Genomic DNA, 26,177 nt, shown 5'->3' with positions numbered 1-26,177 from the left:
GAAAATATGAGTTGTCTGCTGATTTCAGTGTTATATCGGGATTACCCTAAGTTTAGACTTCTTTACACAAGGATGGGACAATGCCAAAGGACATTATTGTCAGAAAAATTTACTTTACCTAAGAATTGGATATCAGGACTATTAGATTTTCAAGGGAACACAGAAATTTTTAAGGAAAAGTAAAACATGAAGAAGTTAACCAGAAAACCAATCAATGTGTGATGATCAGTATGAGCAGGGAAGGGTATGTAATATCTTGACTCACTATCATCAAAAATTGTTATTGTGGGATTCGGCATGTTAGCATATGTAACTGAAAATGAAATTTGAACTTCTTTCATGCAAACAGAAATAAGTTCCTGCCTTATTTCTTTCTCATTAAAAAATGCAATCGAAATATTGAGAGAGAAGTTTGAAACATATTGATTTCATTTTGAAGGCATATTATTAAATCTCTTGAGGGCTTGTTGATCTTGAATCATTTCATTTTCATGGTGTTTCGGATTGCAAACTATTAGTAATTCTGTTTAAGTTGCAGCTAAATTGCTAATTAACTTTCATCTCAAAGATTTTATTTCTTACATGTTTCTGGCAGCACAGTGCACTCTTTACAAAATGCAGCAGAATTTTTTTGTTGCCTGCCTCTCTGCGCTCCTTACAATCATATAAAGCAGGTTTGGAATTAATGAGCTGTCACATCTCAGATAATGAATGAAAAGAACTGACAGAAATTCTTTTGTTGTTTAAGAAATTCCAAATAATTAATGGGAAAAAAAGTGACAGAGGTTCTTTTAGGATTTAAGAAGAAATACATCTTTCAAATTCTTTCCATGACTGAAGAAACTTTAAAATATGTTTGCAAAAAAAGCAGGTGTCATGCTTAATGGGTTAATTCCAGTTCTTCCTTCTGAGATAGACTTGCAGGATTTGACATATATGTTTTGAGAATAGCTTCCTGGAGTGCACGTTCCCCATTCCAGATTCATGTCAAAAGTAAGAAATTTTCTGGATTCCTGGATTTGCTATTATACAAATTTGAATTAAGCACTTAGGACATTTATAGTGAGCATGTCTCACGTACACAGAAGATTTTGTAAACTGCAGTGCAGGTTAGATTTGGGGAGGGCAACATTTCCTTATGGTTTATGTTTTTTTCCGATTTATGAAGTCCTGTTGTAAGCTATTCAGAATAACCTCTAATGCTGTTTTTCAGGTAACTGTCTCAGATGGGGGCACATCTCCCAAGCAGTCCTCCGTTTGGGTGGTGGTCCAGGTTCTGGATGAGAATGATAACAAACCACAGTTTCCAGAGAAAGTCTATCAGATCAAGCTGCCAGAGCGGGACCGTAAGAAAAGAGGGGAACCAATCTACAGAGCTTTTGCTTTTGACAAAGACGAAGGTCCTAATGCAGAAATCTCATACAGCATTGTGGATGGAAATGATGATGGGAAGTTCTTTATTGATCCCAAAACAGGGATGGTTTCTTCCAGAAAGCAGTTCACAGCAGGGAGTTATGACATCTTAACAGTAAGTGCTTTTTCATTGACATACAAACCCATGATTTGACTGAGTTTTTTTTTTTTAGAAATAGGCCCTCCTGTATAAAGAGTGATATATGACTGTTTTTACTGTATGACCTATATGTAAGATCTGACTGTATTAAGAAATCTAGTATTCATATACAACTACTGTGAAAAAATTGAGTCTGAGATCATTCATACTATTACAGGTAGTGAACTGCTCTCAGAGTATTAAGACAACTTGTTGACATAAGCCATTTCCTTGAATACACAGAAATAAAGACCAAGCACTTGTCTACTTGCGAAGTTATATCATGTTGGACTGGGCAGATACAGTGATGAATGGGTGTTAACTTTTTTTGTGAACACAATTGTACTGTCTCGGTTAGGTGACCTCACTCAAGAGAGGAGTACTCTGTACTCTGTGTTTTGGTACCCTTCTCAACATATTAAAGAGTTTAAGTGTGGTGGCAATTTCAGTTAAAAGACATCTTCATCAAAGTTCTTTCAGAACTCAAACTATGTAGTCAAAGTCAAAGAAAGGGAGAATACAATATGGTGGGGTTGATAAAAAGCAATATAAGACTGGAATGAGCACTCTTCATCTACAGAAATAAGCCAGGAAGTTGTACTTAAGGAGTTGGAAAAAATTGTCAGAGGTCCATGGTCTGACCCATAGTAAAGGAAGTGATGTCTCTTACAGTAGCAGGTCTCTGCTGAAATATCTTCATAATATTGGAAACTGTGATAGGAAAATGAGTAAATAACAAAATATTGAGAAATACTTAGTATCAGGGTAGAATATCCTTCGAGTGAGTGAGTACTTTTCCCTGTGGAGAGCTTGAAGTCATATCTGAGATCTGACCCTTATTATAATGCAAAAAGTGAAGATTTTCTACTTGAAACTTCTCATCACACCCTCAGCATCTTTTTCCTAAGGGTCTACGTGCCTAGAATGGAGCAGGGTGTTGAGTGTTAGGAGAGGAAGACACAGGGTGAAGTATTTCAGAAAAAAAAATTATTTCTCATTTTTAACAGGTATAGTAACAGCATATTTACACCAGTGGTCCTATATAGCCAGAAACATTTCCTTTAGTTTTAAAAGAAAATCCCTTTGATTAATATTGATGTTATCCTCCTAAGCACCCATTTTGTAACCTGCATTCACCCTTCTCTTAAGCCCAGTGTTTGTTGCTGCTCATCTTGTCTTTGCTGTGCTAAATCCATAAAGCATGCCATGCAAATATCAAGTCTTTCATCTTTCTAGAGGACTTTATAATAAAAAGAATTAACACCAAGCAGAGCAACTCTAATGAACATGACAGAGAGGAGAAATAATATAAAATAAAATATGGCAGTATTTTAATTTAGATTTGTTATGAAGAATGGGGGAAATGACCTGAAACTTATTTAACTCAATTAAAGATCCTGAGGAAAGCAATATAAGGAATACCAGTCTTATCTGCAACACAGATGCCATTTAAAAGCAATCAAACATGCTCTGGATGAGCATGTTTTGCAAATGCATGGTCTCACAAAGGGTCATTATAAAGCTTCCAGCTTTGATGCAAGAAGGAGCTGGGTGTAAGATGAAATTGGAGAGGGAAACTGATTCTGGAGAGGAGGAGCTGTGTCAGAAGTGCTTGATTGCATCCCCAGGAGGCCATACACCAGCATTTTTGAAACAAAACATTTCCATTTAAAATCATTTCAGTTAAAGCATAATGGAAAAAAAAAAAAAAGTAAGACTAGAGAAATAAGTGCTTATCTTCCTCCTTTATTTATGGGATTTTACATATAGGATTACAAAGACCATTTTCCAAGAAGTTATCATCATACAGTAGAATTAGGTGTGAACTGCCAAGCTGGGATGCTCAGCCTGAGCCCTCTTTTCTTTGTACCTGCCAGATAAAAGCAGTGGACAATGGCCGGCCCCAAAAATCTTCAACTGCACGTCTCCATATTGAGTGGATAAAAAAACCTGCGCCCTCACCCATGCCCCTGACTTTTGATGAACCCTTTTACAACTTCACCATCATGGAAAGCGATAAAGTGACAGAGATTGTCGGGGTGGTCTCTGTGCAGCCATCTAACATCCCTCTCTGGTTTGATATTGTCGGTAAGTTGGGTGTGAGGAGAATGCCTCAGAAGTAAAGCATATGGACATGTGGTTTTGAGAGCAAGAAAACTAACCATGAAATGGTCCCCCCATATTAAATCCACTTTTATAATGGTGAAATGAAAATGCTATTTTAATATAGTAATAACAATAATTATAATATTCCTGCTTTTGTTATGACTCCTTAGCTAAGCTGAAAAAAGAGCGCTGTATGGCTGAATTGTTTTTTTTCATACTATGTTATTTACTGCAATCTTAATGTTGTCTGTCATTTAAATTCTATTGTCATACTTTGCTAATCTCATTTCTAAATGTATTTATGGTACTTAGACTTGCTGTCCCTCATTTCTCTCTTTCTTCACCTTTTTTTCTGCATTCTGTTCTTTTTTTTCTGCTTCCGACTGCCCTGCTTCAAGGTGGCAAGCATGCTCGAGAGATGTTCTATATTCTACAGACAGCTTGTGGGCAGAACTGTTCAACAGAAGGTACCCTTAGTGCAAACACATTTGCTAAAATACAGCTATCCAGGCTGCCTTTTATTTTTGCAAGTTTTTTGAGACAATTTATATTACATCTTTCATAAGTGCCTGTGACAGGATGTGATGCGACACATGGTTGTGCTGCATTTCTTTCTATGACAGCTTTTACCATATTTGTGTCCAATTATTATTTTATTCACGGATTTTCCACAGTTTATCACAAATAATTAATTCAAACTTTTCACAGTCCAGTGCCATCCATTTAACTGTGAAACAGAATGGAATGCCTCAACATATGGGTTACAAATGGAGCCACCAAAAGTTTGTCTTGAATGCAAGCTGAAACAGAGAAATGTGTTTTGATGTGAGATTTCAACCACAAAATTGCCTTACATCAAATTCCTTATAAAAATAGGGAGGGATAAATATCCTTAGCAAAATGGAGGAGAAGCCATAGAAGTCTTAAAATCACAGGAAAATGCCAGTAGCTACCAAAATGACAGGGGAGTAAAGGGTCTCGGTTGGTTGCAGTAGAGAAATGTGAGTTAGTGTTCCTAAGCATTTCTTTCCCACTTCTGCTACTGATTTGGTTATATCATTTAAAGTAACTCATTTAACATCTCCAAAGTGAGAATTTCCCTTGCTAAATTATTTTGCTTCTTAATATTTGCAGATGGTTGTATGTAATGTTTGTATACCCTTGGATGTAAAAGAGCGCCTGTGCACAAAGTGGTGTTATTTAAATGAGGGGTTATAAAGCAAATACTATATGAAAGATTAGAGAAACAAAAAGCTATTCCCACAGATTTAGCGGAAAGTGTGCATCAGCAGTCTTTATTTACAGGGATTGAGCCTGGCTCTCATTTCAGCAGAGCTATTTGCAAATGGGTTTAGCCAACAGGAAGGACAGGGACCACAAGAGAAAGGGTCTTTCAGAGTTGTTTTCATCCACCCTTTATTGCCATTTTGTGCAGATGAAAGACAGAAACAGCAACATTTCCTCTTTGAATTTGTAGCACGATTTCTGATGTGCCAACCATATTAAAATTAAACTCAAAGCTATTATCGTGTTCTAGGGTTCCTGCTAGTCCCTGGGGAAAGACAGCATATGTTTCCTATAGTTTTCCTTCCATTCCCTCGGTTGCTTCAGTATCCTACATGCAATCTATTAGCTAATGTTTACATTTCCATTCCCTTCTCACTGACCCTAATTTTCATCCCAGGAGAAATACATCTTTTTTGATGTTATTGACATCTTTTTTTGTGTTTAAACCTTTTGCTGGACTTCTTTTGGTCCTTTCCATGGCAACTTCACCAACTCTCATTAAAATGCTGTATCTGTTAAGCCCTTAGAGAAGCCCCTGCTCTACCACTGCATTCTTTTACATCATTAGAATCACTTGCAATCAAGCAACACCTTTTAATAATAATAATATTTCATTTTTGCCTAAAAAACAGAGATTATAGGGAGAGCATTATAAAATTTAAACCTTTAGTTTGTCATTTAATAGGAATAGCCAACAATCCTGGGCATGCAGAAGACCTTGCTGTTCCAGACACTTGGCATACAAGGTGCAAAGACAAAACTTACCCTGAGAGTTTTACAGAACAGAACATTGTGTATTTAGATTATCTTTGCTACCATTACTTAGTGTCAGTATCAAAAACCACTTTTTCTCATTTTTCCCCAGTATCAACATGTGGGGGAAAAAATGTTGACACTTTTCCTTTTTGGGGAACATTGAGGTCTAGTTCTGAAAAGCCCAATGAAAGACATGGGATATTAGTAGAATTTAATTGCCATGTATGGAAAGCTGTATGGGACTGCTGATGCAAGAGATGGTTTCTGTGCTGCTGTAAAATCTAGACCTGATCCTGCTCCATCTGGTATTTTGTGATTCAGAACCTCCGTGCATAGTTCACAGTAATGTCAACAAAAACCCTGAAGGCTTTTGTAGAGGCACTGTTTAATATAGAGTTTGCAGCTTGACCTTTATCTTTATGACCTTTTCAAACTCAATGGGCATTGGAATTCCAGAGGATCTCTTTTTTTAATGCGTAATGTGCACTTTCTCCCATCTAAAAAAAAAAGAGGAGGGAGGGCAGATGAAGTTTGGCTATATAGTATTCTGTCTGCCTAACTTTGCACCTAAATTATATACACTTCAAGTAACTGTTTTTGAGTTAATCAGCTCCAGGAGAGGAAGGTGCCTTGTAGTCAGGGAGATCATCTTCCCTTTATGGACTAGAGAGGGACAGGATGCTTAGCTGTTTTTTTGTTTGTTTAATTGGGAATAGTTGAGATGTCGCACCTGCTTTCTGTTTTTAGACTGCATTCAACACCAGTCTCAGTTCATGCAGATCCCACAATGCGAAAGCCATAAAGATAGGTTGTTTCAGTTGTGTTAAATTTATTCAGTCATTTATGAGAAACTAATTTTCAGTGGGAACTCCAAGATAAGTCAGAGACCTTTATTTCTCCCACATAAATTGATCCTTTTCTGTCTTTCCCTTTGTTAGTGGTGGGAACAGTGTAATGACTACTTTGACACTGGAGCTAAACTGCATGGTGCTAGTTTTTGCTTAAGTAGCATGTTGCACAACATCTCTCTGGTTTTCCAAACAGTCCTCCCTCTATGTTTCCTTCTTCCCCCAGCCTGTGCCTTTGTAAGGGCAGCCAAACTTTGAAAGCACATCAGAACTTTTTACCAACGGTGCTTAAATGGCGATAATTTCAATATCTATTAATTTTAGTTAATCGTCCATTTAATTCAAAGTGTTGCAAATTTTCATTAATGTCAAAAACATGTATCTCCCTAGCTTCCTTTGAACAATCTTCTCTGGGAACTATCTAAAATACCTTTCTGCTTTTTTTTCTGCTTTTTATGCCCTTGCTTTCAGCTTCTTAGCAGCAAACTCAAGGCTTTGATTCTCTTTACAATAGTTTTATCTGAAAATTCAGTCTGCATTGCTTTCTTCTTCTTAGCATGATATAGTACATAGAAGAATAATATTTGCATGTCATATTACTAATATTTACTGTTATGATTAACAAAATCTGTAGATGAATTTTTATTTCTTGAGACAGTTATTAAGTTTATTGCATCATCTTTGAAAACAAAAGAAATGGAAATTTTGGCTTTGCAGATTTTTCTGAAAATCCTAGAAGTACTTTAGACTCACCTCTGATTTCAGGGTGAATTAGTCTTCTGTGTTTTTGCTCTAATACTCTACTCTGAGCAATGTGAGAATTGTAGCAATTGGCCCAATTTATCATCACTGTTCTTGCTGTTAGCTTACTTTGGGACAAGACAAGTAAGAATCTTCTCTGCCCTGAGAAAAGGTGGTTTAGGCGACTATTCTCTAAATTAAATCATGTCCTGTATTTCTTTTCTTGTCCACTTGTCCATTGTGGCCTGGTAGGCCAAATGAGACTTGTGTGAGGATCTCAGTATATTCTTGCTCTATTAAGTTTGAACATGAAGTATGTATGTTGTTTGCTATCTACCAATGAAGGAAGACTCTTGCGAGGTTTTAGCTTGTATTTGATTTGGGGATGTCCTTCAGAGTTCAGTGTGATCCATCTTCGCATCTAAGACTGAACAAGTCATTCTCCACAGTCATCAGATATGTCTGAGATGTGTATTCAATCCCACTCTTCTGGATCATTCCACTGGAAAAATGGAAAAAAGTCCTCACATGGGACTCATTTGCCCACAAGTCCTCCATGTTTTCTTCTCAGAGGTGAAAATAATTTCTCACAGAAACATGATCCCATCTTAAACTGCATATCAGCAGCTGATAGAAATATAGGGAGGCTCAGCATCTTCCCACAAACAATCTACATCTAGGAAAAGTACTACCAAAAAAACTAATTGCTTGCAGCAAAATACAGTATAAGAGGAATATGTCTGAAAATTAAAAGCCCCCAGCACTGAAATTCGAAAGGACAGAGATGCAGAGCCCACGTTCTGTGGGAATGTAAGATTTGCACTGTATCTTGCCTTAGGCAAATTCTCCAGCTGACCTCTAGAAACCCCTTGTAACAGGTCAGGACGTTTTCCTTGGCCTGTCCATTGCACCTCTCTTGTTAGTTTTGCAAGGTACAATGGTTTGGGGATTTTTAGATATCTTTTTTATTAAAAGGAAAATTAATTCTTTCCAAAGCACACGGGACTTTTGTCAGAAGAAAAAAATATGCTCACAGTGACTATGAAGCCAAGAAATAAGCTAAGAACAAACACTCCAGACTCAGCCAGAAAATATAACCACCTCTGTACCAAGAACCCAACCTGTAGTCTGTTGGCTCAGAGCTGTCTCGGTTCAATTTTAAGAGATCTTCTTAAGTGTACTATACTATCTGTTAAATTGAAAATTGGAGCTGTTCTAAAAATCTGTAGTTGAGGGCCAGCTAATAAGATCTTTTGTACCAGGGACTGTTTCTACAGCTGTCCGGATAACAGCTGGAATTGGAAAATCCTATATGAACTATAACATGCTTTCAGATAACATAAAAAATTACTAGTTCTAAAAATTTAATACTTCCAGGGCTTATGCAAGAGCATTGAGATCAATGTCAAGAAAGTAAGGGTGCAAATCATCTCACGTAACTTTAGGTGTCCAAAGTGTAGACATAACTATCTGTACTAGGTGACTTTGGGAATCTTAACAGTCAATTAGAGAGAAAAAGTGCTTTCTGCATGAATTTTTATCATCCCGCCATGATAAGTCTTCTCATCCAAAGATGGCATTGCAAGTAAATGTGGAATTTTCATGAAGCCCTACTCTAATCACTTCAGTCTAATCAGAGTATCTTAAGGAAAGCCTTTAATCGTATTGAAGATATATCAGCATTACATTTTAGCCTGCAGTGGTATTACAGACAACAGCTAATCCACATCTCTCTGAGGTTATTCAGTGTTAAAATGCTTTCTCAGGACATCCTGTCTAGCAAACTTGCCGGTTCCATCATCTTGCCTTTGTCACTGATTTTCCAAAAGTGCCTGAGGAATTCTTGATGTATTATCTTCATTTGAAATATTTCTTTCCTAATGCAATTGCAAGCACATTAGCAAAGACAACTTCTACATGTTTTGTATCTGAAAGCAGGGTTTAGTGGACAATAAAAAGGAAAACGTGCCATATTTTGGAAAATGGAATAAGTAATGAAAATTCACATTAATAAAATTGAGCAGCTGAACAAAATGCCATCATCCTTAGCCCTCTTTCATCCAAAGATTGTGATCAAAGAAAATGTTAAATGGCCAGTAGTAAAATTGATACTGTGGGAGCTTATGGCACTGCAGTCGAGCTCACTTCAAAAGAGTGGTAGAGACATGGCAACATGCTTCCAAAACCAACTTCAAGTACTCCAAAAACCAACACCTTCTCAGCTATTACCTCGCAGGGGCTCAGCCCTTCAACCTCAACGTGGGCAGCTTTGTAAGGAAGTGGTTTTACGATTTCCCAGCTGCAAGAGTTTTTAAGATAAGATTCCTATTTGGTTTTACACAAGAATTTTATCTGTCTCTTCGTGCAACTCTAGCACCCATACATCTTTTAAAGATGATTGTGATGGATGCTTCTCTGGGTGCTTCACAGTAGGCCTTGCGTACACATCTGAGGACCTATTTTGATTATATATGAAAGCTGAGGAGCAGTACAAACTTTTTCCAGACTGCCTCTAATACTGCAGATGAGAGGCAGGACCCAGTATCTCAGACATTATTCCTAGAAGTTCAACCATCTGCGTGGTTTTTCATCTAACCATGGTGTGTTAAAATGTACCATACTGAATCATTAATAAATCAAGGTTTCACTCTAAAATAGATTGTAATCACAAATCTCACAGCAGGATGCTCTCTGATCCATCTCTGCCTCAGTGTTTGATGCACTTTCTGCCTTGTCTAATAGAAAACAATTCAATGTAAAATGAAGTGCATTGCCTGGTTAGTTACAGGTGTAGACTGGGGTGGCTGGCAACCAAGATTAATTTGTCACTAGACCGTTTTGGAAGATGTGACAAATGTATAAAAAATTCACATGGTGGATTCAATTCTTATGCTGGGGAAGAATATACTTCACTTAATGAAAACAACTTGACGAAGTTGGTGTATTTGCAATAGACTGCAATAGCTATTTGCAATAGCTCTAAGCCAACAGATGTTTAAAACATCTATTGCTAATCCCTCTGTGTTACTTTCTGGAAGTTTTAAAGGCAGGGGGTTTTTTTGGAATTGTAAGCCAGTTGATAGCATATAATTTTTGATTGCTCATTAAGATGGTTATTAAGCATCTTGAAGTACAGACTTCCACTTTGTTTTCATGATTATCAGTATGAAACATGCTCTTTGTAAAGAGCCTACTGTCCCAAGGCTAGCTTCATTTCAGCAGAGATTTCCTTGCATGAATCTCAAACTCTTTTCTTCAAAGGAGGTTTTCATGGTGCGATTTTTCTCAAGTAAATCAATTTAAAACACTAATTGGGAGAGAAACTTTTTCTTCTAGACTAACTTTTTTTTTCTTTTTTTAAAGAACACTGAAGATATGATCAATGTCCAAATACCTTGCTATTGCTTAAATGTCAAGGGCAATTATGTTTGTTTTTTTCTAGTATCAGTAGTGTTTATATATATATATATAAATTGAGAAAACCGTGAAATTTGGGCTTGCAGAAGGAGGGTAGGAAATAAGCAATCTCTCTGTCCAGCATAAATCACAGCAGATCCAGTGTCAGTGTTTTCCTGGAGAACCATAACTGCATCTATTAGGCTTAGATCTGTATATACATATATACATATATTCAGCACAGGGAACTCTGGTGGCATGTCTGAAACTACTGCATTTGGATGATTTCAGTGGGCACAAGTTCACCAATTCTGCCTTTCCTCTGCAGTGGTTACCTGCACTTTTATTCCTCCTCCCTCATTCTTCTCCCAATGCCTGAATGGCTTCCAAGGCAAATACAGACAGAGCAGTGGTTTTTCCATCTTACTCTTTCTTTGCAATAGCCGGTGCAAGAGGTAGTAGTGAGGGTTTCTTCACATTAAGGAATTCAGAGGCTGTGATTTTGCTGTAGTTCCTCCTCATCTTCAACTTCTTTGAATGCCAAAACCTTTTTCCTCTCACTAAATTCATGACTGCTTCTGAGAATAAGACCACTTTTTAGTCGGCAAACCATGCAGATGGGAGAGTAGAAGAGACTCTCCTCTTCTATTCTCTGTCCCCAGCCATAAAATGAGAGCCATTCTGTGATAATATCAACCATTCACATATATATCTCTATACATATTGCATCACAGCGAAGTCAATGGAATGAGTGTTTTTCTATCTGTGGACCTCATCTTGAGGTCTGAGAAGCTTACATAAGTTTTATAGACAGTGTGATTTGAAAGGCTTTTCCTCTTTGTAGAACTGGGTTGTCAGGGAATGTAGCTAGTGACATTGCATTTGCTGTGTGATGAATATACCTCAAGAGTTTGTTTGTCAGCAGTGTTGTGTTCCACCTTTCCTTGTCCCCAGCTTCCAAAAATTTCATACGCAACTAATAGTAAATTACACTTTATAGATGAGTGAGTAAGAAACAGCTTAGCAGCAGGGAATGTGTGCTTTCTTTTGAAAATAATGAGTGGTTCTAATTTATAAACTGTAACTGGGGGTGAGAAATCTTGTAAGTCTTAAATCTCAAATTATTTATAGCTTTCTTTTCCTTTTTAATAGACTTTTTTTTTTGGTCTTCCACCTCAGACTCAGGAGAGTTTTCCCACTGCTGCATCATTCAGTGTGTAACAGGAAAAGGAGATATTAGTATTAGAACAGTGCTTTTTAAGGTTTTTTTAATGGAAAGGAATTTAGGATGTGTATCCTGTCAGATCTATTGAATAATTCCTAAAAGACTAGTAAAATTTGACCTTTGCTGCCAGCAATTATCATTTTCCTTGATATTAACTTAACAAATCTCTATTTGCATTTTAAAAATTTATTATAATTGCAATTTTTAAAAACTCAGATGATGATCTTTGCACCTAGAAGCATCAGTGAGAATTTCCTAAAAATAAAAGTTGTAGAATAAAACCCCCTTGAATGATTTTTATACAAAAAGATAATTTTTCGTGTTCGTTATCCAAACTACAAGGACACACATCTTATGGACTTATGGCCATTTGATTCTTTTTATAGACTTGACTATGGTTTACTTAAATATACTGCTAGATTTTTTTTTTTGGCAATGTATTTTAGTGATATCTGCTTTCCAATATACAAACTGTGCTTTGAAATATAAATGAGTTATGAACAAAGAAGTATCACTAGATGTACTGTGTATGCTAAGGCAAACCATTAAGATGGATGCCAGTAAACAGATATGTCCACTTTTCAATGGAAATTTTCCAGAGATAGCTAATCTAACTGTATTTTTGTGCAACAATTAGGAGGGAATTACGATAGTTCTTTCGACGCGGAGAAGGGAGTGGGCACTATTGTCGTTGCAAAGCCCTTGGATGCAGAACAGAGGTCGATGTATAATATGACTGTGGAGGTCACCGATGGAACAAACATTGCCACGACTCAGGTAGAATACCACATTCCTTTCTTGGCAAGTTATTAATTTTTTAGTGGAATATATATGCTATAAAAATTAATAATTTTTCCATTCAAGTAAAACCTCATCCTTTGAGACCACCGATAACTATTGGAGGGGATATCTTTCAGAGCCTTTCCATCTGGCTGCAAAGAATCGGCTGTTGAAGGTTTCAAAGCGTTACTTCTCCTTTTGTTCTCTTCATGCTCACATGAAAGTAATTTGCCTTCCTCCAGCTGAGGGAGTCCCTATCACAGCCAGCAAAGCATAAATTTTGACAATTGTGTCACCCCATAATGGTCCAAAATACAATAGTGCTTCTATGGTGTTGGGGAATATTGCTATTGATTGTATAAATGGAGTTTATACCTCTCATCCTCCCAAGACCCAAATGTGGGACACAGGATCAATTGTTCAGAGAAGAAATTGTTCAGAGGCGAAACTTAAAATTCAAAGGATCTCTCCTTTAGTGTCACTGCCTGCAATTACATTGTCTTCTGTGAAACAGCCCCACTGAACCTTTTAAAACCAGGCTTGCTTATCAGGCTCGGTGCCTTTCATCAATTAAAGAGTCAGGTCAGATAAACATGAAGGGCTGGGGTAATGCTGGCTCTGACACATCCTTGATGGAGAGACCCTGACACAGCGTCTGGGTATCTGTTCAGTGGAAACCAGTCTGGAGTTGGGTCATGGTCAGGGTCATGGCACAGGGACAGGGACTCTCAGATCCAGGTGACACCAGGCAGATTTCAAACAGCAAAATCCTTCAATATGAGTTGGAGTTGTGGGGTATGGATTTCTAAGGGCCTGAAATTCTACATCTGAGTTACTGCTCAAGTGTAAATGGAAAAAAAATAGGTTTGTGATGTTCTTTGCCTCTTTATAATGCAGAAGGAAGACCTGAACATTTTTTATATTTACGTATATGCATATATGCAGAGATGCTTCTGTTTTACCTTGGCTTCTTGTTCAAATAGTTCAAATGTAAATCTGTACTCACCGAGGCACAACACCAGCTTTCCTAAGAGATTGTTAAATCATTGAGTACTTTCTCAATGATTTCCTATTTATAACCAACCCTAAAATATCTGATAATTTCTCCTGATAATCCTCCCTTGTTAAGAAAACATCAGTTGATAGTAAGTTAGGTGGTGGGAAATCCACTGTTTTACCTGTTAGTTTCAGAATTAATTGCATCTCTGCTAAAAACATCCCTTATTGATGTTTGATTATATCTGGCCATATTCCCTGTTATGCCTTTCTCTGCTTAATTAAAGAACTCCTTAAAAACCACTATTTTCTCCCCAGGAAGAATTTACTCACAATGCTCAAATCACCTTCCAGTCTTCTGGTAGACAAGTGAAGGAGAATGACTGACCTCTTTTTGTTCCTGTTCCATAAGGCATTTTCTGCAACTCTTGAGTAGTCGTTTTGTTATTCTTTGTTTTTTAGTCTTGGCGACACTCTCAGTCCACATTTCAGATGGTGTTGAATTCCTAACATGACCTTTTTTGTTTCTTGTAAACATTTCAGCAGAAGAAATATTAAAAGGCATAGGGAATTTCAAACATGCTAGATACAAGTAATTTCTCATGGATATTATGTTTATTGTTTCTGCTGCTTTTGATTTAATAAATTGACCCATATAACAGTCCTCAAAACCTATTTGGATGAAACCCCTATATTTTTAATTAAAACATATGGTAAAAACATATTTCAGTAAAGCTGTTGCATTCTAAAAGAAGCCTCAGCATTCTTTGTAACAGTGATGTGACCTACTTAGGAATGTAAGATTGTCATTTCAGACTGAAATAGTATAGCATTAGATAATCACTAGCGGGTACAGACCCTTCTTTCCTCCACCTCCTTTTCTCAATGTGGATACTGCTTAATTGTTTAATTATGGTCAGGGTGTCTGTGAATGTGTTTTTTTTGGTCTTCACAACAGAGATTTCAAAAGCAACTCTTATCTCAAAACTGACGGAATTATGGCCTGCCTATTTATCACTCCATTTTATAAAACTTTCCTGCTGTATTTTTGGCTGTACTTAGGAGCCTTTGGTTACCTTCCTCATCTTTATTTCCTTCTGAAACAATCATTTTAAAAAAAAGTCAAACTGATAGGTTTAAGTAAAATATGTCATAGAAAAAAATAGCATATACTGATGGTTCTCAGTGGCCTTATTCTGAGTTTTGATAAAACAACATTGTAAATATTTTGTCCCATGCACATACATGCATTTTTAACTGTAGCTGCAGGAAGATATGGTAGAAGAAGAAGTGGGTAGAAAACAATTACATAAATTCATCCCCTTGTTTAACAATGAAATGGTATAAAGCTCCCCACAAACTGTGATGGTGTATTATGAAACAGCTGATCATCACCATGTGAAATTGAACAGTCTTTTTATTCCACCCCACCTGTTTTCCTTTATCTCCTCCTGGCCTTTTGTCTATTATATAGTGGGAGGTAGTAAAATACAGCATAAAAATGCCAAAGATTTTTGTTTTGGTAACATAATCCCTGGTATGGACTTGGGGAAGTTTCTTCAGCAATGTTCCTGCATGCCTTAAACTCCGCTAAACTGCTCGCTTCCTTCATGCCTTACTGTGCACATGGTTCATTACTGTACCATGAGAGGAAGGAGATCATTTTAATTTAAAAGTTACATCTGTTTTAATAATAGTTCACTGTTGTGAAAAGAGGTAAGAGGAATATTTAAAAAAAAAAAGTTACAAACTTCCTGTGTAACAGAAAGCCTGATTGATTTGGGGATGATCAAGGTTTCCAAAAAGAATACAGTCTCCAAAGTGAGAACCAAAGTACCAGGACTTGTTGAGCCGCTGCCATTTATTATGCTGCCTGTTCAGCTGAGCGCCAGCTGTGCCGGCAGCACGGTTGGGATAGAAGGGGATGGAGGAGGGATATATATGAACAAATGTTGACTTGTTTGATTTATGTATTTGGAGTGTGGGTGTAAAACTTCTGTCATGGGAATTAACTTCTAGGATGGCTAAGTCTTCTGACTTAGCCAGGGAGAGCTTTTGGTTTTTTCCCTTTCCTTTTTCCTATGATTGCTTGAGGCCATGCTGTCATTTGTTAAAGGCTGAAGGTGTGTGTTTGTTCTAAATCCTCGGGAAGCACAATTCCTGCAGCTGCCAGGCAAGCTGTTGGCCTTTGGGAGGGGGGTCAGGGCTTCTGCATCCCCTGTGCTAGAGAAAGAGCCAGGAGAGCAGCTCTGCACAGAGACTCTATTCCTTGCCACTGCCATCACCTCCCTTTGGGCTGCACAGTGGTTTTTTGCCCTTGCTTGAGCAGAGAGAGGACTCTCCCAGCAAGAAATCAGTGTAGTGGCACCTAGATGCCTGCTCCTGCCACAATTTTTACTAACTTTGTCTGTGCAATGTTAGAAATTCTCCTGGTCACGAGTCAGGTTTATCCCAAATCCTTCTTTTTACTGAGCAATTCAAATCTTTTACCTACAAGCACAACAGAGGAATGACATTTATTTACTTATTTGTAGTACATACTGTTGAGTTTTGCTAAAATACCCACAGGAGTACAGTGGGGAACAATTGAACAATCGTCTAAGTTATGATAATGTTTCACTTTTACTGAGAATGTTGTCCTAGCAGATTGTTATCTCTTTTGAGAACAGCCTCTTGGAGTGATGGTATTATATGAAAAAGACAGCTTTTACTTCTTGTTTATTTTCCTACCTTTTCCTTCTTTCTCATCATCCTAACTGGTATAGCAAAGATGCTTTAGAGAATGAAGGCTGTTACTTCCAAGCTAGGAGGCAAAAAGCACCTTAGTTCCGCTTACTGCAAAACCATCTCACTATTTACCAGTAGAGTGGACACTCAGAGAATAACACGCATCTCCCTCTAAAAAGTTTTTGCAGATCAAAACTTAGGCCACTTATAATACCTTCAGCTGGACCCAACCAGACTGAAAGAGCAGATGAAAAAAGGTACTGCTTATTGCCCCTTTCTATCTCTCTCCCCTTGCAGGAGATTGTGGACTTTTATTTATTTTTGTGCTGAGGATTGACCTTCAACTGTGAGTTTCAGTCTCACCCTTCAGAGAACACCTTTTCTTTATAAAATTTTCTTAATAGAGAGGAGCTGATCAATCACTCTGAGTGAGGGTGGTTCTTTTAACTGAATAGTGAAAAGCTCGTCTTAGAGGAACATGGCCAAAATGTAGATAAGACATCAGAGCCTTCCAGAAGCAGTTCTGGGCTGTGGATTCTCCTACGGCAGAGAAGGAGACATGAGGTTTCAATTCAGTTTTTCAGCTTTGCTCAGTTGAATGTTTCCTCCAAACCAGAACTGACCCATCCTTGACTTTTTTTTCTGTCACATCCAGCAATCTCGGAACTGCCTTGCCTGTGGAAGAAAGATTTTTCTTTCTGTTTTAACATAACACAAAGGGCAGAGTAAAATATAAATAACTGGCCACTGAGGGTGGTAGGGAAACTGCATTTTTATGTTAAGATTGAGGTTTGTGGGAGTGAACAACTTGTCAGAAAGTAGAAAATAAAGCTGTATGGTAACACTATTGAAAGCAGTATTAAATCAAAATAGGTTTCAAAACCTGTACAGAAGTGCAACCTGAGTTTAAATAATTCAGGCACTTAATAGGTTGTACTACAACATGATGCCCAGACCAAACAATTAGCCAACAGATTCTTACAGCTTCAAATGTCTCTAAAGCAGCTGCTGGCATTTACCCAGTTTTCACTCAAATACATTTGTGCCTAAACCAAATTTGTTTGTTATGGGCAACGTTAAAAACAGCTTTGGAGAGACTTCCTGCATTAGGTTTTGTCCTGCTTTAATTTGATTGTATTTCTCTAGGTCTTTCACTTACCATTTTGAGTACAAAGTCTTTGCTAATGTTCTGAGTGTTACTTTGCCTAATTTGTAAGCTTGGAGGCCCGTGAATCCTTTATTTGAAACTCTCCTTAACTGTGGGAAATAGGAAGTGAGCAGGGAGAAGCAAATCTTTTATAGCGAGGTGCTTGTTCAGACTGTAAATTAGGCTTCACACAAAGGAAGCAGAAGGAGGCAAGCCTGCCTTTCTGAAGCCCAAGGTGAACTGGAAAATATATGGGCTTTCAAGGAGAACCAGGCAGAGACTGCTTTGGTGCATGTTTGCTTTATGAGCGTGGAAAAAAGACTTGAAGCTAATGTTTGTCAATGAAAAGTACAGTCAGTAGTCTTGCACAGCCCTCCGCAGAGAGGAATCCCTACTTGGCGGCAAACCAATAGTAAACATTTCCATTCATCTCTTTTCGGGGATGTGTTGGAAAACTTTTAAAGCCTGTCTTTGATTCTATGCAATGGGTGTTGTCACCACTTAACACCCCAGGCACCTACACAGTAATAAAGGTTATTTATGCAACACAGCTCATTCTTGCCATGTCTTCCATTTGGAAATAAGTCTGTAGAAAGTATTGAATTACACAGATACTGTGAGTCATTGAGTCACTTCAGTAGTATAACACTTGATTTGGGGTGAAAGATGTGCTACCAGCTGGCTAAAGCTTAAGACTTCAGAGAGCAGACTGCTGACCCTTCTGAAGCCATTGGAAATTTGCCAGTAGTACCAAGATTTTACGCCTAAATTTGGCATCCATTAAGTGAATTTGAGAAACTTTCCTCATATTAACAATCTGGTGGCATTCAGTTTACTCAGCTTCACATATGTTTGTAGGATAAGGTTTTCTATGAGCCTGGTGTTCCTGTCAGTGTCACATTTGTCCATTATTAAAGGAAAATGTTGCCCCCTCTTTTTAAGTAACACCTTACTAGAAGTAATCCTGCTGGAGCAAGAAATCTGCATGACAAAGGTGGCATTTTATGGTGACCTAATAAAAGGGGTGTGGATCAAAAATAAACCTAAAACACCTTCCCTTGCTTTGCTGCTGCACTTCCGTGGCTTTGATAAGTCATTTAACCTTGCTGCAACATAGTCTTTTCCTGGACAAAGTATGGGGATAATGGTCACTTACTCCTCAAAAATGTTGTACGGACTGAGGGACTAATATCTATTTAAAGTGGGACTTAAATTCCATTTTATCTTACCTGATTTTGTTTCAAGTGACTCCCAAGACAGTTCAGTTTTTAAGAACATTAAAGAGTTCCATTTTTGGGTTTAACAGAGCTTGAATAATCAGTATTCCCATACATAATCTAACTTTCTTTTGTTGAAAGGAAAACCCACCCCCTTCTATTAAAGGAGAGACTGTAATGATAAAATTACATTTGAGTTTTGGGGATTTTAAGGGACAGCTGACAAAAATTAGAAATATTCTTAACTGCTTCAATAGAAGAAATTGTCATCAATAACGACTACTTTATTGATTAGCATCTCTAACGCCTCGCTTTCCATCTCCAAATGGAACTGGCTGTTGAAGTGCAGAATAACTAATAAATAATGTGTATTTTGATGTGGATCACTTGACAAATCGTTAAAATACTGTCGTCTCTGGGGAGGAAGGTGCCTGCCACTTAAACAGGCACTTGATCAGTTTTACAGTAGATGTGAAGTGAAAGAGAGAAAAGGGGAAAAAAAAGGAAAAATAAGTTCTTTTCTGGAAATGATCAAAGCAATTTTAAGTGCATAGCTCTCTGCAAGTTTAATAACCACAGTGAATGAGGACCTTAATTTTTTAATCTTTTCCCCTTTCCATGCCTTGCACTCCCTAAGCACAATCATGTGTGTCAGGGCATTAGATTAGACCTTTTTCAGTGGGAAGAAATGTTGCTTTGTGAATCCACACTGTAATTTCCGTAGTCTCATAGGTTACCCTTAGCCTCTGATGCAGATCCAGTTCCACCCTGTTTAGTTTGTGCAGTCTAGTGAAGGCATAAATCATGGAGCTGTGGCTTGCACAGTCATAGTGCAAGCTTTGAGATGGATAAATCTTTCTGCTCTCCTCTGCTTTCTCAATTTACCAGTGATCTCAAAATGCATTAGATATAATGGGAAGTGAGCCCCTGCACTGGGATGATCAGACACCACACAAATAAAATAGCATGTCACTTCTGTACCAATAACTTTAAGACACATTGGTGTACATCTGTAAGTTGTGGGGTTTTTTTCTTCCAGAATAGCCTGAGCTTGCACACACCAATATTAAAAACATTGCTAAAAAACCTTAAAAATTTTAAAACTTCACAGATGCGAGCCTGTCCCTTACATGGAAGCTTGCTTGTTCAAGATAGGCTGTACTGTGCTAGCCACAGCAGAATCAAACACTTGGTATTTTCAGTCCATTTGAAAAGATTTTACTTCTCTGTTAGACTATCTAAAATGATACATGACAAAGTTTTTGTCCATGAGTTAAAAGAAAAATAAATTATCTGAGTTAACAGTGCAGCAGTAAAATAATCCAGACATAGATTATTATAGTGGTACCTGTCAAGGACTGAGGGTATCAAAATTGCTTGAGAAGATGTCTGTAAGTATTAAACAGAGGTAATCAGATTACCCCCAACTCATATTGCTTCAGTGTCTCTTCCTTACACTAACAAAACTGGTTTCAGCACTGGCTCTATGTCCCATTAGAGTTGAAATCTTTAATTTTTTCCTCAGGCTTTCTTTCACATTACAACTAATTTCTTGACATATTTTTATAATGTAGGTTTGTGGTTTGGGGTTTTTTTCCTCAGTCAGGTCAGAAACACACCTTGATATATTATATAACAATAAAGAAAGTATAAAAAGCTAAGTAAGTCTTCATCATTATTATAGGCCCAGCAATGTATATTTCCCCCAAAGTTTATTGCTATCTGTCCAAGATTGAAGCATCACTTAATATAAGTTTTGCCCCGCTTCACTCTGGTGTACCATAATCTGATGAAAATTAAATTGTATGGAATACGCAGTTGAAGTCTTATGCCATTTAACTTACAGAGCATTTTGTTTCAGCTGTCTTTTAAACAGTTCCCAGGCTAGTTCATTATGACTGCTGCTTACAATTGCTCTTGTTCCTTGTGGTAATGTATTCTGCAAACCCTTTCACATATCATGCAAATCTAAAGTTTCATTTCTCTCTGAGGCCAACATCTGTGCAATATTGCAGTAAAAGTATAGCTGTATTTTTCTTCTGTTAAGAACATATGGGTGAACAGGGCTTAATCAAGCAAAATAGTAAAATAATTGCTTAAAAAGTTCCAAGTACTTTTCAAAGCAACAAAGAAAATATCTTGATGGCTCAAGTCTCCTAGTCTAAAGGAAGAGTCCTGTGGATGGCCTTTCCCATATCATTCATTGGACTATTTCTTATTTCAAAGCCTTTGAATAAAAAGATTGTTCCATTTCACTTACTGTAAAATTAGACGTGTGCTTTCACAGGCGTATTCTGCTAAAGATACTTCTTGTTTCCAGCACTGGAAAACAGTCAGCCCTTTGCATTTCAACTTTCAGTATTATGCAGTTTGTCAAGGGTTTTGCTGCCACACTGCCCAAAGCAATAATGGCATACAAAGTCTGGAAAGCATATTTCTTCAGGGAGTGACTTCTTCAGTGGTGAAAACTACAAAATGTCTTCAGAGCCAAACATGCATAACATAACTTGTGAAAGGCAAAGCTTGCAAAATAGTGATTATTATTAGTTACCAGAGTCAGCTTGTAATATACAGAAATGGGTGGAACAGGCAACAACAGCATCACCCTGGGCTGTTTTCCCCCTCTCCAGGTTTCTTTAAGGGTCAATACCAAGGTTCTACAGAAGACATGAAGGAAATAGCACAGTGTTCATTCACCTTTTTAGCACTTATACCATTAATAAACTGCAACAGAAAGAAGGCAGATATGTGTTGGAGGGGAAAGTGAATTAGTTGGCAATAAGGAGAGCCATCACTGGCAAAGGCAAAGTAAGAATGAAACAAAAAAATAATCCTTCCTTGTCATCAACGCCCTGTGATTACCTGTCCTTGGTGGAGGTTACCTGTCTGTGGTGGTATGTACTGAACTGTGTGGGGTGGGCTTGCATGGTAGTGAGGTGGTATGTCCTGTTTCCATCTCATGAAGTGTCACTGTTTCTAACACAGTCTAAGGTATAACAGCAACTTGAAGTCTCCACTGCTGTCTTAATTTGACATTGCTAGTAAGTCCCAATGCAATATGTTGGGAAGAAAACAACACGGGATTCAGCTGAATCTTGTTTGTATAAAAAGTGGATTTAAGTAACATGAAAGGGATTCTTTTAAAGCCTTATTAATACTGGAGGGGAAAGGAAGTTCCATAATAGCTCTAGAAGTCTCTTGTAACCACAGCAGTTACAGGGAAGGACAAAGCCTTTCCTATGACCATTGTAGAAATATTTTCCAACCTATAGATACTGCAAATACGGACTTGTCAGACTTTGAGTAGGTCTTACAATTAGGACTCTTTTACCTCCAAAGTCAAATCTTTACTATGTCTTTTGATCCGAACAATAAGCATTTAATATTAAATAATGTTTCTCAGTCCCACCATACAGCAGCATAACATCATCAACCATCTAAAGTAAATTGTATTTCTTTAGATATTATTCAGTAGTCTGACTAGACTTCAATAACTTTGAATGCTTTTCTTTTATTAACTGTAGGTTCTTATCAAAGTGTTGGATAACAATGATAATGGCCCAGAATTCTCTCAGCCAAGTTACGATGTCACCATTTCAGAGGACATCCTCCCTGATACTGAAATTCTGCAAATTGAAGCTATAGACAGAGATGAGAAGCATAAGTTGAGCTACACTATTCACAGCAGCATTGATACAGTCAGCATGAGAAAATTCAGAATTGATCCCAGCACTGGGGTGCTCTATACGGCTGAGAGATTAGACCACGAAGCTCAAGATAAGCACATCCTTAATGTCATGGTAAGAATGCAATATTCACTTGGGTCAGGACACAATCACTGCTGCTTCGGGTGCATACATTCCTTAGTCTTTGCATCAGCAAAGGACTCTTAGAGCAGTAAGTAGTCAGTAATTTCATCTTACCTGCCCTGCTGTGTATTTATTTTACAGTTTTTATTTCAGCTTTTTGGGAAACTTTATTGTGAATTCATTGTATAGAATGTTATTTGCTATCTTAAGGGAGAGCAAGCAGGAAATTATTTAATCTCTTGGCATCTGGTCCTCTCCCTCAAGGTAATTTTCAGAGTTTCTGAAGTGAGGCTTAACATTATTTGAGAAGTTATTCACAGGGAGATAACTGCTTTCTTGCCATGGAGAACGCTACAGCCTTTCTGAATACAACCCTCCTTTATAGCTTACTTTTATGGACTTATTTCAGTACATAAACTGTTGATATACAAAATAGCTTTCTTTTATCTACATTACCATATCTTTGGGTATGCAGAAAAAAGATAATTACCAATTTTTGCTTGGTGTGCCTAAGGTACAGAACATAAGTCTGCCTGTTTTAAAGTGAAGATTGTATATTATGGAGATATATTTTATTTTTTATTCTTTAATTTAAAAAAATCAGTGTTAGTTTAAGTATTGTACTCTGCTATTTGCTTTAACCACTTAACTCATGGAACAACTCATGATGTGTTAAGTACAGGGGCATCTTGCCAGGGGACCTTAGAAAGCAGACGCTGCTGTGAGATGCAGCAAGCAGGAGCTGAGTGTGGTCTCAGCTCACAGAGTAAAAAGCTCCAAGTCCTTTGGCGAGCAGACTAAGAAATTGCTATAAACTGAATCACAAAGAGACAGGGCTGACAGAGGTAGTTTCCTGATGCTTGGTTTTGATCTCCACCCGATAGGTTTTTTGCTCTATTTAAGGTGAACCAAACTTTTGGGGATAGTGGTGGCAGGATTATCAGTGAAGCAGTGCTGAGGTATTTTGTATGGGGTTGAGACAGCTGTGATAAATTATACCTCTTTTGTCAATTATCAGGACTTCGTAAGGTAATTCCTACTCTTTTTACTATTGGTGCCATCATCTTCAAAAAGATATGTACGTATATAATAATGAAGAAGTTCATTGGCAGCCACAAGCACTAGACTGACATGCCTCTCTGATGTAAAGCAGGCAATGGCAAGGCACATGCATTACTATTTATGATGTATTAAAAAAAAAAGTATCTCTTGCAAACCTAAACCCAAATTTAAGATGTCATGTGGTTACCACTTCAAAAATTCACGTCATGATGGTTAATTGCCATGCATTTTTTCATAAGTGAAAAAAGAAATACCTAAGCTCTTTCCTTGTCCTTTAATTTTACTGTCTGCCATCTTGTGTGGAAATATATTTTAGGCTGTTCTTTGGGACAAATGGATTTTTTATTACTTTGTGTTAAATAGAACTGTAGTGGTATCCACACTCAGATGAGTAATATTTGTGAAGTTTTACTATAATAATATCAAGTTGTGTGTTATACACTTGTTCTATAGGTCCGAGATCAAGAATTCCCTTATAGAAGAAACCTGGCCAGAGTCATTATAAATGTGGAAGACTCCAATGACCACAGTCCATACTTTACCAGTCCATTGTATGAAGCCTCAGTGTTTGAATCAGCAGCAGTTGGATCAGCAGTCTTGCAGGTTACAGCTTTGGACAAAGACAAAGGAGAAAATGCAGAGCTTATCTACACTATTGAAGCAGGTTAGAACAGAGGCTGAAACTGAAGCGTCATGATTCATGCCATATGCAGAGCAGTGCTTTGACAGTGGTCCGCCTTAATGCACAAACTTCTTTGGTCTACCTTCTCCCCTACAGCTGGGGAAAGGAGACACCTTCTCTGTTGTTTGTTTGGGTTTTCTTATTATGAAACTACTATACCCAAAACCTGGCAGAACAGAATCTCATTCTGGAACAGGCTGCCCAAAGAGGTTATGGAGTCTCCTTTTCCGGAGATATTCAAAACCTGCCTGGGTGGGATCTTGGGCAACCTGCTATAGGTGAACATGCTTTATCAGGAGGGTTGGACTAGCTGTCCTCCAGTGGTCCCTTCCATCCCCAACCATTCTGTGATTCTGTGACTGATTCATGTTCACTAGATGGCTACAGAGCCTGTTACCTCTAAGTCATTGATTCAAAGCCATCACAGAACATAGTTATTCAAAATTGCAGCCAGTGACTTGTTTTCAGGGTGCTGGCTTCAGACTAGTACACAGTGGATGCTCAATAAAAATATGTCACAACAGCTGGTATCTCCTGGTGTCTTTGCCAGTATTTGGATCAGAGGAGCACAGAGACTAAGACGAGGGCTATGCTGAAAACTTCTGTCAGCACAGTCATAGCATTTTAATGGCACAAGGTCTCTTGAAACTAAGGGAGGGTGTGATGACACCAGATTGAAATTGCTTTTGCTGTTAAACTGGATATTTACATTCGCCATGTAATCTGTACCAGCAAAAGAAATTCCTCTGCTGGTGCAACAGCATAATAAAACATTTGCATTATCTCTAACACATATGCAAGTGACTATAAGTTTCTCTGGCTCACATGAATCTGAAGTTAAGAATTATCTCTGAGATAAACCATTAAGAGATATACATGAAGGATACCTGGAAAAAGAAAGAAGGAAGTAGAAATTTGTAACCTTTGAGATCTTTAATGTTTAATTTCTACTTTTGAAGGGTTTTATTAGTAATGTGAATCTTTCCACTGTAATAAAAGCAAAACTTGAAACTTATATTTCCCTAAAAAGAGGTCACAAATACTTTAGATTGTCCCTATATTAAGCAGATCACAAGCCTTTCCCAGTATTAGGCTCTGATCCTACTGGATCACTATTTGTCCCTATATTATTGTAAAGACTTTTCTTTACAGTTACAATGGCTTACATCAGTTAGGAACAGGCTAAATGAAAAAAAAAAAGTAATGAAATAAGAATATCTAATATTTAAGAATGTCATACTGATTTAACTTCATATAATTGAAGCTCACACCTTAAAATAAGCTGATACAACCTGAGGCTTAGAGAAGACCCAAGCAACTTTTTTTCTGTAGTTTTCCTGTATGCTCTGTGGAAGGAGAGTACATTCAGCAAACCAGAAAGTGAAGTCTTTTGCAACTATAAATGTTGAAATTAGACCAACAAAGATGTTAGCACTCCAAAACAAGTATTTCCTTTATGCACTGCATTTGGTCTTACCAGTTATTTCTCAGTATCTTAGATCAGGGGAAGTTTTACACATGCCCAGGCAGGACAACACTGTACCTTTATAGAACAAACTCAGAGCAGACCGGATTAGGTTCCTGGGGCAATGTTTTTCAAGGCTATTCCCAGCTTTTTCTTGATATCCTATTACTATTATGGGCTCCAAACCAAATCATATAGAGGTGCTACCACAATGGTAAAGAGCAACCTGACATGTTAGGAGTATGATTCCAATTACAGTGGTAATAGAATCATACATAATGCAGACAAAAAAATATTATGATTAGAAAAGATGTTTTAGCTATTAGATGGTTTCTAGAGACTCTGGTTTTCATTACAGGCTATTTCTGTTTCGTCATGAGC

At 37.6% G+C, this 26,177-nt stretch overlaps 1 protein-coding gene across 10 annotated transcripts in view; it reads left to right on the top strand.

Annotated features, from left to right (window-relative positions):
* The window catches only part of FAT3 (FAT atypical cadherin 3), a 403,423-nt gene that overhangs the window by 294,086 nt on the left and 83,160 nt on the right, over nucleotides 1-26,177 (top strand). For 8 of the 10 annotated variants that reach the window (XM_027650956.1, XM_027651114.1, XM_027650621.1 and 5 more), the window contains 6 exons: nucleotides 1,214-1,528; nucleotides 3,430-3,640; nucleotides 4,057-4,125; nucleotides 12,549-12,688; nucleotides 22,303-22,578; nucleotides 24,103-24,313. In XM_027650956.1, coding sequence (XP_027506757.1) covers nucleotides 1,214-1,528; nucleotides 3,430-3,640; nucleotides 4,057-4,125; nucleotides 12,549-12,688; nucleotides 22,303-22,578; nucleotides 24,103-24,313 — 1,222 coding nt within the window. The remainder of the gene's footprint in view (nucleotides 1-1,213; nucleotides 1,529-3,429; nucleotides 3,641-4,056; nucleotides 4,126-12,548; nucleotides 12,689-22,302; nucleotides 22,579-24,102; nucleotides 24,314-26,177) is intronic. The other 2 variants (XM_027651027.1, XM_027651194.1) reach the window with 1 other exon arrangement.

The sequence above is a fragment of the Corapipo altera genome, unplaced genomic scaffold, assembly GCF_003945725.1.
Source record: "Corapipo altera isolate COAL_440 unplaced genomic scaffold, ASM394572v1 0, whole genome shotgun sequence".
NCBI lineage: Eukaryota > Metazoa > Chordata > Aves > Passeriformes > Pipridae > Corapipo > Corapipo altera.
The sequence above is the reverse complement of the archived record's forward strand: the minus strand, read 5'-3'. Positions and strand labels throughout refer to the sequence as shown.